General features: G+C 45.1%; 1 protein-coding gene across 2 annotated transcripts in view; it reads left to right on the top strand.

Moving 5' to 3' along the window:
* The window catches only part of ADAMTS16 (ADAM metallopeptidase with thrombospondin type 1 motif 16), an 86,256-nt gene extending 81,831 nt beyond the window's left edge, over positions 1–4,425 (top strand). For both annotated transcript variants that reach the window (XM_081014653.1, XM_081014654.1), the window contains one exon: positions 2,534–4,425. In XM_081014653.1, coding sequence (XP_080870779.1) covers positions 2,534–2,649 — 116 coding nt within the window. In that variant the 3' untranslated portion in view covers positions 2,650–4,425. The remainder of the gene's footprint in view (positions 1–2,533) is intronic.
* Positions 4,426–12,310: the final 7,885 nt, after the last annotated feature.

The raw sequence follows: 12,310 nt of genomic DNA on the forward strand, positions 1-12,310 counted from the left end.
AATCATTACATACATATACACGTATTGACTTCCTTCCTTTTTTCTAAGACCTCAAAATTTTTACTCTTTCTAAGTTGTTGTGTCTAATGTAGATTACCTCTATCTTTATACTTTTTATACCATTTTTCTCTTTCTTTAACCCTGCAAAGCTTCATTCATTACATACCGATATGTTTACTCCAGAACAATGTTTTTTCATATACTCTTTAGCACATCCCCATTCTTTTAATAATTTTTGGTCCGATTGTCCCCTTATGAATGCTGTGAGTCTTGCCAGATTTATATATTCACAAAATTTTCGTTGTAATTTTGCACTGAAATTAAAAAATAAAATAAATAAAAACAAAAGCTGAGAAAGAGGGCGGGTGGGTTGGGAGATCTGGTGAGGAGGCGAGAGAGGGAAGCCCCCTGGCCGCGCCACAGTTTAAAACTCCCGCAGCCATAACGCACCCAGGGGTTGGCGCAAGGGGAGCATCAAGGGGAGATGACCGTGAGAGCCTGGATGCCCGGCCACAATGCCGCCCGTTACAAAAAGTGAGCAGTCTTATTGACATTTTCTTCATCAGTGGCGTCATGAGTTGGAACACTTAGAAAACGCACTGGGGTTACATATAAAAGCACATGTGAACACTGACCCACTGCAATTAGGTTTCCCGCAGCTTGGACCCAGCCTCCTTCTGCTTCCACAACCCATTTTACGAACGTAAGGTATAGGTAAAGGGACCCCTGACCATTAGCTCCAGTCGTGGACGACTCTGGGGTTGCAGCGCTCATCTCGCTTTATTGGCCGAGGGAGCCGGCGTACAGCTTCCAGGTCATGTGGCCAGCATGACTAAGCCGCTTCTGGTGAACCAGAGAGGCGTGCGGAAACGCCGTTTACCTTCCCGCCGGAGCAGTACCTATTTATCTACTTGCACTTTGACGTGCTTTCGAACTGCTAGGTTGGCTGGAGCAGGGACTGAGCAACAGGAGCTCACCCCGTCCCAGGGATTCGAACCGCCGACCTTCTGATCAGCAGGTCTTAGGCTCTGTGGTTTAACCCACAGCGCCACCTGCGTCCCTATTTTACAAGTGTACCATCCCATGAATCAAATGGTGATTCAGCCTCATCTTGCTGCTTCAGGCAAACTGTTACCCCTTATTTTACTTGCACGTTTGCTCCATTAAATTTGCACTCATCCTTTTAAAGAAAAAGGAAAGGCGATTGTTAAAAACATCTTTTAAATTTTAAAAAAATGCTTTGGGGGGGAGGGGAGAAGTCGGTTAGTTATATCCAGGTGTGCCAAGTAAGGTGGCCGGAGGTCAGGGCCCCCAGAACATTTTCAATAAAGGGGCCGGGCCCCTCAAAGTTCTGCAGCAGATGTGCATGCTTGCTGCAGGGTGTGCACACGTCATGCATGCAAGCTGCAGGGCTTTCACACGACACATCAGCATGCCCCATGGCGTGCATGCAGGGGAGCAAGGCAGCGCACGTGGTGATGTCACTATTTCTGAACTATGCAGTGCTGTGCAGAGCCACAGCTGTGAAGAAGAAAGAAAATGATGTCATGTCACAGTAATACAAGATTAAAGGTAAAGGGACCCCTGACAAGTCCAGTCGCAAACGATTCTGGGGTTGCGGCTCTCATCTCGCTTTATAGGCCGAGGGAGCCGGTGTTTGTCTGCTTCCGTCACGTGGCCAGCATGCCTAAGCCACTTCTGGCAAAACCAGAGCAGTGCACAGAAAGCCATTAACCTTCCCGCTGGAGCGGTACCTATTTATCTACTTGCACTTTGACGTGCTTTCAAACTGCTAGGTTGGCAGGAGCAGGGACCGAGCAACGGGAGCTCACCCCGTCCCAGGGTTCGAACCGCTGACCTTCTGATCAGCAAGTCCTAGGCTCTGTGGTTTAACCCACAGCGCCACCCTGCTGTAGAATCACACTAATCTTGTGTTCTCCTGCCAACCTAGTGGTTCGAAAGCATGCAGTGCAAGTAGATAAATAGGTACCGCTCCAGTGGGAAGGTTAAACGGCATTTCCGTGCGCTGCTCTGGTTTTCCAGAAGCAGCTTAGTCATGCTGGCCACATGACCCGGAAGCTGTATGCCAGCTCCCTCGGCCAATAAAGCGAGTTGAGCGCCGCAACCCCAGAGTCGGCCATGACTGGACCTAATGGTCAGGGGTCCTTTACAGCAGGCTCACCACCAATAATATACTGTACATTGGTACCTCGGGTTAAGAACTTAATTCGTTCTGGAGGTCTGTTCTTAACCTGAAACTGTTCTTAACCTGAAGCACCACTTTAGGTAATGGGCCTCCTGCTGCTGCCGCGCCGCCGCAGCACAATTTCTGTTCTCATCCTGAAGTAAAGTTCTTAACCTGAGGTAATATTTCTGGGTTAGCGGAGTATGTAACCTGAAGCATATGTAACCTGAAGCGTATGTAACCCAAGGTACCACTGTGTATGTCTGGGTTCACCCTGTTTCTTTCAACCACTAGTAGTGCCATATTGTCTAAAGTCTTCTCTCTCTCTTTTGACTCTTCTCGTTTCAGATACCTTCTGTAAGGATTACTTTAACTGGTGCCACTTGGTTCCCCAGCACGGTGTTTGTAACCATAGTTTCTACGGGAAGCAATGCTGCAGGTCTTGCGTAAACTCAAATTTGTAAGGGAGACTTGCTCCTCAGGCAAAAAGCGTAGCTTTTGAGTGCAAACCTTGCTGCGCCTTCAGACCCGGAACTGTGATTGCTGAACACATGATTCTCAAGAGTGACTTCAATTTGCTCTGAAGCCTACTTTAATTATTCAATGAGCCTGGACACAAAATGTAGTCAATAGCTACCTGGATGAGTGAGGTGTCTCAGATATTTTTCAGTACTGTATTCTGAAGTGACCCCCCCCCCACCCCACTACGGTTTTGGGGTAAGCATCCTGTTCTTAAGACGAATGGAGGGAAGGGGTTTTAATGAACAGGGACATTTTCTGCGTTTGAATTGGTCCTTTAGACGCTGGCATCTTCTTTTGAGACAACACCGAAGAGTTGCCTGGAGCATGGACATCTGAAGCCGGCAACAGAGAAGTCCGTCCTAAGGGAGGACTTTGGTTCTTTTGACCACCCCTTTGGGCACCATCTACCAGGGAGTTCTCTTGCACGAACCCCACCAAAATCTGTGGCGGCTGTGCAAAGAGCCCAGAAGCGTTTCCACGGGGCTTATTGTGTGGAGACAGCTTTGCACTGGATTGCGTCCAAGATATTTATTGCATTTTACCAGTGTTCTTGCACAGCTCCCGGCCAACTCCACGGGACCTTGTGTAGGAGAACTCCCAGGCGAGCGTCGCTGTTCACCTGCAGCTTTGTGCCTCGTGCCCTAGTGACAAAATCTATAAACGCCCTATTTAAATGAAGACTGTAACTGATTACAGCAGTTGAAACATACTTGAGGCTCTTTGGCCAATAAATAAACCTGAAACTGCTTTAGTTAGATCTGTAGCTTTTAATGGATGAGAGAATCTGAGGGGGAGGGCAGGCAAGGACAGGCCTCAGGGGTGCCCTTTCCCTCGACATTTGCCAGATAATAAGATCCTTTATATTTGTTGTTTTCAAATGAGCGATCTTATTTAAATGTCCTTGTTTTATGCTGTACTGCTAAGTGTAAAAAGAGTGTTCTGCCATCAGTGTTACTTAAATGGCTGATTATACCAAAACTATGTTTGCATTTAAACATAAGGTACTACTACCATGTTAGATTCCAGCGCCATAGTAACATATTAAGCCTAGGAAAATGTTTTTCTTTTTTGCAATGTAATACTATTCAGGGCAACTGGAACATGTTTTGCAAGTTTAGAAGCTGCACGGAATGCTGACATCAGAGCTGTGTATATTCTGCAATTCCACAGATCAGAAATGCATATATATATATGTTACTGAGCATGGAATGCCAATTCCAGAGTATCTTTGATTTCATTAAACAAGTTTCTAGCTCTCGTGGCTGCCAAGATACATTGCAGTGCAATCATTTGTATGTCGACTTGAAAGCAAATTCTAATGAGCTCAAAGAGGCTTATGCCCAGGTAAGTTTATATAAGATTGCAGCCTTAAATGTGTGAGGGCAATGCTTGCCAAAGCCTCAGATTTCAGAGCAATTGCTCAACAACATTTCTGCGATAGGGCTTCAGTTGCAAAAGCAGAATAAATTTTGCAAAATATGGAAAAATGCACATGTTTGTATTGTTTGCAAAATTGATGGAGAACACAGAGTTTGACTTTTTTTGGTGCTGAATTTTTCCCTGTTGGAAATGCGGAGTGTGCACAGCCCTGCGTAAAATGTAAACTGCAATTACAGCATTGTTGCTTCCTCAAGATTTTCTGGTGCTGTCACTCCAAATGGAAATCTGAATATTTATGTTATCTGAAGTTTAATAAAAAAAATTATTTGTTTCTTTAATGTCTCGTCTCAAAAGTAATTTCAGATCCTGCTTCCGATGTCCAGTCCGTTGTAAACTTTTATTGCATCCATTTCTTGCTGCATTTATTAAATCAGTCTGCAGCTAGCAGTCCCACGGCCAATAAGTTTTTTTTTTTTAAAAAAAGAAAATTTGGGCATGAGTTTTTCAAACCTGTTTTCAGACTCAGCAAAAAAAAACATGCATATGCTTTAAGAAGCATTTACTGAGATGGTGGGCTAGCAATGACATTTTATAGAGATCTCTTGGCAGCTCCCGTTAGACCAATGCACAGATTGTGGCGAGCATTATATATGACTAAGTTTGCCAAACATTTCAAGAATGGATGTGAAAATCTCCTTTATTAAAACAACAACAAAAACAAGATAAATCTTCCAAGTCTGGCCACATGTTACATCAATCCTCAACATTATTTAGAGAGTGTCTGAATGACTTTGCTTCAGACTGGTTGGACGTCTCTCATATTATCTGTATTACAGAAGTTCTTCCTTTTGAATAGGAAGGCTTAGTGATCCTTTCCTATGCTTTTCTCCTCCTACTGAATGGGAAATAACTACAGCCTGTGTTACTGGCTGCAGGATTTAACTTTTCAAGGATCTCAAACTGGATTCAATAAAAAGAGGAGCAGGTCTCTAAGGACTAATGGTTGCAAATATAATTCTAGAAAGTAAATGGGCAGTGTTGGGCGATGGAAGAGTTACTGAATAGAATTTCCAGAGAGCAGAACTTCAACACTTGCCCTGCCCCATAACCAACAGAATCAGAATAAATCTTACAGAGAAAATTCCAAAATAAATCATGCAAAACAAGAAGAAGAAGAAGAAGAAGAAGAAGAAGAAGAAGAAGAAGAAGAAGAAGAATTACTACTACTACTACTACTACTACTACTACTACTACTGTGGTCCCTCAGGTTAAGTACTTAATTCGTTCCAGAGGTCCATTCTTAACCTGAAACTGTTCTTAACCTGAAGCACCACTTTAGCTAATGGGGCCTCTTGCTGCCGCCACGCCGCCAGAGCACGATTTCTGTTCTCATCCTGAAGCAAAGTTCTTAACCCGAGGTACTATTTCTGGGTTAGCAGAGTCTGTAACCTGAAGCGTATGTAACCTGAAGCGTATGTAACCTGAGGTTTCCCCAGCCACTCTGGGCAGCTTACAGCATATCTTAAAACATCAAACATTAAGAACTTCCCAATACAGGGCTGCATTCAGATGCCTTCTAAAAGTTGTGTAATTCTTTATCTCCTTGACATCTGAAGGAAGGCGTTCCACAGGGAGGGCACCACTACCGAGAAGGCCTTCTGCCTGGTTTCCCTGTAACTTCACTTCTCGCAGTAAGGGAACCAGCAGAAGACCCTCGAAGGAGGACCTCAGTGTCTGGGCAGAACAATGGGGGTGGAGACACTCCTTCAGGTATACTGGGCTGATGCCTTTGGGGGCTTTAAAGGTCATCACCAACACTTTGGATTGTGCTTGGAAACGTACTGAGAGCCAGTGAAGATCCTTTAGGACTGGTGTTATATGGTCCCGGCATAATGCACATAGGTGGCAGAATCCAGCGAACCTTAATGCAGAATTTAGCTTACCATGGACCTCTCTCTAAAGCAGCTGCTCTGATCAAACTCATCCCACTTTATAGTGTGAAGGTAAAGGTAAAGGGACCCCTGACCATTAGGTCCAGACGTGGACAACTCTGGGGTTGCGGCGCTCATCTAACTTTATTGGCCAAGGGAGCCAGCGTACAGCTTCTGGGTCATGTGGCCAGCATGACTAAGCCGCTTCTGGCGAACCAGAGCAGCGCACGGAAACGCCGTTTACCTTCCTGCCAGAGCAGTACCTATTTATCTACTTACACTTTGAGGTGCTTTCGAACTGCTAGGTTGGCAGGAGCAGGGACCGAGCAACGGGAGCTCACCCCATCGCGGGGATTTGAACTGCCGACCTTCTGATCGGCAAGCCCTAGGCTTTGTGGTTTAACCCACAGCGCCACCCGCATCCCTACTTTATAGTGTAGTGAGAGTTAAAGACCATATCTTGGAAGTCTCATGTATCTCTTTTGCCACACGGACATTCTAAAAACTATATATAATATCTGTTTTTTATGCTGGTTCAACCATGGCAATGAAATGTTTCCACAGTTGTTGTGGGGAGGGTAAAATCCAGCCAAAGAACTGATAGGGAACATACATCTTTAAGTAGAAGTCATTTCTGCTTTTGCAGCTTCCTCTGCTTTATATTTAACAAATATTTCTTTCAACGCCACCATGCCTCTGTCTGTTGATCTGCAAGCCAAGCCAAGCTTAGCAGAGCTTGCATGCCCCAGTGTGTATTTTGGATAAATTCAGAAGAATGCTGCCTGCTGGATGTCTTTGGGAAAGTCTTTGGGTACTACTGCAGCAGCAGGTGTTGTGACATTCAAATTGACTTAACGGTAAAGACTCTGACTTAGTCTCAGCTAATCCAGACACAGTCACAGGTAATTTATTGGAAGCAAGATTCTGAATTTGTTCCTATGTAAACCTCTGACTCATCCACTCCAAGTGTCAGGGCTTGGCAGAGTCGACCTTTCCGCAGCTGAAGAATTCTGCTGTTCTCATCGTTTTGTGGTCACTTCAGGTCCCGTCCCAAATTATTAACTTTTGGAAGTGTTGCCATTGCGTAATAGCCATGCTGGTGATGGCTGGGTTCAGAGGGAAAAGAAGAAAGCATCAACTTACTCGTCCCATTGTCTGTGCTGAACAAATATTTCCACTTGTTTCCAAACACAGAGACAAAACATTACCCATTTCCATGAATCTAGTTTCTTTGCAATCAAAGAATAAAAATATTTTGCTGTAGTCAGGATGCACATGGGGTCTGGTGTTGATTTAAAGAGACCATGAAGAAACATTTGAAGGCAGGCCAGCTCTTTCATACAGACCTATCATGAGGGTGGCTCAATTTTCCAAATGTTCGAATGTTTTCTTCATTGACTGATAGCCAAATCTGGTAGGATTATGAGGCTGGCATACTCTGACCTTGGGCTGGCATACTCTCACCTTTTGCTCTGGAAAAATTACCTACACTCATGAATTTATCTGAAGTGGGAATGTTGATACTAATATAATTTTATACACTGCTTGATTGGGGGAGGGGAGCGAAAACTGCCTCAAAGCTGTTTACCAAAAGATAAAACAATGAAAAAAATTTATCGGGAAGGATAAAATTTAAGCAACCAGCAGCAAAAAAAAACCCAACCTCGAGCTCTGAGCCACGAGTGCAGTGAAAACCAGGAAGTAAAATAGCAAGGCTGCTGGGGATGGGAGGGCACGGGATGAGGGAGAGGAAAAATTACGCAAATCCCCCAGTGTCTCAGCTGATCTGCTGGCTCCTTGAGCCCACACACTAAACAAACACACAGCTCCTGTCCCTCTCAGTATACCAGTAGTTTATTAAATAGTTTAGTACAACATTTGATTCAGAATATTTTTTCCCCGTTTTCCTCCTCTGAAAACTAGGTGCGTCTTATGGTCAGATGTGTCATATGGGGCGAAAAATACGGTACCTCAACATTTTAAGCATCAGGCTAAGGTAAAGGTAAAGGGACCCCAGACCACTAGGTCCAGTCGTGGCCACTCTGGAGTTGTGGTGCTCATCTCGCTTTATTGGCCGAGGGAGCCGGCGTACAACTTCCGGGTCATGTGGCCAGCATGACTAAGCTGCTTCTGGCGAACCACAGCAGCGCACGGAAACACCGTTTACCTTCCCGCTGGAGCCGTACCTATTTATCTACTTGCACTGGTGCACTTTCGAACTGCTAGGTTGGCAGGGGCAGGGACCGAGCAACGGGAGCTCACCCCGTCACGGGGATTCAAACCGCCAACCTTCCAATCGGCAAGCACTAGGCTCTGTGCTTTGACCCACAGCGCCACCCACGTCCCTACTCCAAGTGGTACTGTTCCTAATTCTCAGGTGGTAGCATCAAGCCCAATGCGCCACATGAGTTGTGGTCATCCCATCGGGCAAGGTTCCCCCTCCACAATGGATGTCAATGCTGTCTGCGAGTGGGAACAGGGAATCGCGGAGAGTGATGGCCCCGACTGCTGAGCTGCCTTCCATTAAGCTGGTGGTCAGGCTGATCCCTGTGGTGAATAGCTCAGCTATGAAAATTGCCCCGATAAGAAAACATGGCCTAATATCTGTTTTTACCTTCGGAAATGGCTTCCATAGAAGTGTCAGCCTTTCTGATCTTACCATTGCTTTTCTCACATATTTAGCGGTACCCACTCCTCGTCTGTCTAGTCTATAAAATTCAGGAGTGAGGTCTGTGAGTTATGCTGCTTCATTGCTTCATTAGAGCAAGGTTATACATCATATATATAGATATATATATTATTAGTGTAAGGTAAAGGTAAAGAGACCCCTGACCATTAAGTCCAGACGTGGACAACTCTGGGGTTGCAACGCTCATCTCACTTTACTGGCTGAGGGAGCCGGCGTTTGTCCGCAGACATGTGGCCAGCATGACTAAGCTGCTTCTGGCACAACAGAACACTGAAACCAGAGCAGTGCACGGAAACGCTGTTTACCTTCCCGCTGGAGCGGTACCTATTTATCTACTTGCACTGATGCGCTTTTGAACTGCTAGGTTGGCAGGAGCAGGGACTGAACAACGGGAGCTCACCCCATCGTGGGGATTCAAACCACTGACCTTCTGATGGGCAAGCCCTAGGCTCTGCGGTTTAGACCACAGTGCCACCCATGTCCCATTATTAGTGTTGGTTTGGCCTATTTTGCAGCAGAAACCCTAGCCATCTCACTTTCTTTTTTTCGTCTCCCAGACGGTTACGTTAGACAGACCACATGACTTCTGTCAGACTTGAGCTCACAGAAGATCTTCTTTCGTCCTGGAAGACATTCAGACGGACCCTCTTGGTCATCTTCCACACCATTCAAGATATATAGCATTACACACACACACACACACACACACACGGGATGCTTGGTGAGCCCGGGGGCACATACTTCTCTCTGTCTGAGAAACATGCAGCCGTGACTCTGACTCCAGTTGCAACAATATGATAGCCATGAATGCCATCACAGTCTCTCTCTCTCCGCCCCCAACTGCTCCAAGCTAGAATTTAATTCCAGGCCACAGCCAGACAGAAATTATGCCCTGTCATTTTGTTCACAGTCCATTTAGTACTATCTTTAATGCAGAAGCAAATATTAAGCGTGAGTCAGCCTGGAAACATTCACTCTTTTGCAGTCAAGGTAAATTCTACTTCGGAACAAAAAGTCTGATTTCCACCACATGCATTGCTTTCCTCAGATTCCTCCAACACACATGCACACACAGAGAATCTTGCATTTCATTAACCCACTGAGGTAGAATAAATATGAAGTTTATGATATATCTTATATACCGTAGGTTGTAAACGTCTATACAGGTTCAAAGCACTTCACATACTCATGAATCATTACAACAGATCTTTAAGAACGTCAGTATTGTTATAGATTTGGGACACACACACACACCAAACCCTAGAAATTAATAAACAGTAGGATTCTGATTAGTTGGAGTATTGCACTTAATATAATGCACTTTAATAATATAATGCACTTAAAACGTTATATTTGCAGCTGTATAGCTGGGTCCTTGGCCTCCTCATTCTATAATAATAATAATAATAATAATAATAATTTATACGCCCATCTGGCTGGGTTTCCCCAGCCACTCTGGGCGGCTTCCAACAAAATATTAAAATTCAGTGGTCTGTTAAACATTATAAGTTTCCCTAAACAGGGCTACTTTCAGATGTCTTCTAAAAGTCTGGTAATTGTTCTTCTCTTTGACATCTGAAGGAAGGTGTTCCACAGGGCGGGCGCCACTACCGAGAAGGCCCTCTGGCTGGTTCCCTGTAACTTGGCTTCTCGCAGCAAGGGAACCACCAAAGGCCCTCAGCGCTGGACCTCAGTGTCCAGGCAGAACGATGGGGGTGGAGACGCTCCTTCAGGTATACAGGACCAAGGCTATTTAGGGCTTTAAAGGTCAGCACAATTCTAGGCACAATTTCCTCAAAGGGTTTTTTATTGCAAATTTTCCTTCCTTGTGCTTCTCAAAGTATTTTTACTCATCTCCTGACATTTCTTCTCCACTTCTCCTTTCACACTGTACTTGTACCTTCCCTGTCCCTGTCAGTTTCTTTTATTCTTCCTTCCTGCTCCTTTTACATCCACTTCTTATAAATAGGGGTGGGGTGGGCATTGTCTATCATTTTCCTGCAGTTTTTGTATAATCCAATTGTGTGTTTTCTCTCCCACCACACCACACCCCAGCTGAGCACACATTGCATACAATGTTCCACCAGCATGGCAGCAATGTATCTGTTGTTGTTGTTGATTTAGTCGTGTCCAACTCTTCGTGACCCCATGGACCAGAGCACGCCAGGCACTCCTGTCTTCCATTGCCTCCTGCAGTTTGGTCAAACTCATACTGGTTGCTTCAAGAACACTGTCCAACCATCTCGTCCTCTGTTGTCCCCTTCTCCTTGTGCCCTCCATCTTTCCCAACATCAGGATCTTTTCCAGGGAGTCTTCTCTTCTCATGAGGTGGACAAAGTACTGGAGCCTCAGCTTCAGGATCTGTCCTTCCAGTGAGCACTCAGGGCTGATTTCCTTCAGAATGGATAGGTTTGATCTTCTTGCAGTCCATGGGACTCTCAAGAGTCTCCTCCAGCACCATAATTCAAAAGCATCAATTCTTCGGCGATCAGCCTTCTGTATAGTTCTGGCCTAATATAGGTCTAGGACTGCTCTGCAATACCATGCCACTGATAAAATAAGAGATGAGTGACACTCATTGTTGGAATTATAGCTGGTTACTTGTAGCTAGAGGATCCAAAGTGTTCTTTTTCTCCTTTTTCCCTCTAGCCCCACACCTGTTTCTTTGCTTTGTGAATAGTGATTGCTTTAGATCATTCCAGGTGGTAAAAGCTGACACATGAAGGAGAACAGGCCTGGTGCTATTCTCTGTAGGAACAGCATTTTCTTCCAGCTCCTGACAGTCAGGCGGCTTGAATTCCAGATTTCGAACAATAATAAGCTGTCTTCTATCTCACAAACAGGTTTGTGTTTCCATTAAATTGCTTCTAATCCCTCACTCTTCATCCTCCTAGATATATATTTTATATTGCCATTGGGCCCTTGTCAGGTTACAAAGACACGTCATATGAAACGGTAGACCTCGTTTCAAAGAACTTGGGGGTTGGAGAAAATCGTGGAATTAATCAAATCCGACTCCGTAAAAAGCCAACACAAATAGCAGGCTGGCACAAGAATCACCCCACATGCCATTAGCTTGATTTTAGCTAATGTCTGAACTCTGCCTGTAGTCAGGTGCTATCCTGTTTTGTTCTGGGAAATATCTGCAGGTGCAATGAGGACCCCTGCCCCATGACACTGAATACAGTGCAATCTCCAAGTCATAGAAGCGCCCCATCAAGTTCCCGTAAAAAAAGCTACCCGTTCCTAGGAAGCACCCGAACCAATTGACATATGTTTGGGAGGTCTAATAGCCTCTGGGAATAGTAAAGCTGTTTGTTGGCCAATGTGAAGCACTCGGGTCTTTAGTAGCAACTAGAAACTGTTCTGACCTGCAAGCCCGCTCCCTCTCACTGTTTTATCTGGAACATTCTCCTCATCCTAGCTCTGTGAGCCGCCCTTACCTCCAGCCAAGAGGCAAGCAACAGGGCAGCCTTCCCCCATTCCCACCAACAAACTCTAATACAGTGGTACCACGGGTTACAGACGCTTCAGGTTACAGACTCCGCTAATCCAGAAATAATACCTCAGGTTAAGAACTTTACTTCAGGATGAGAACAGAAA

Source organism: Podarcis pityusensis (assembly GCF_964106645.2).
Source record: "Podarcis pityusensis genome assembly, chromosome: 7".
NCBI classification, from domain to species: Eukaryota; Metazoa; Chordata; class Lepidosauria; order Squamata; family Lacertidae; genus Podarcis; species Podarcis pityusensis.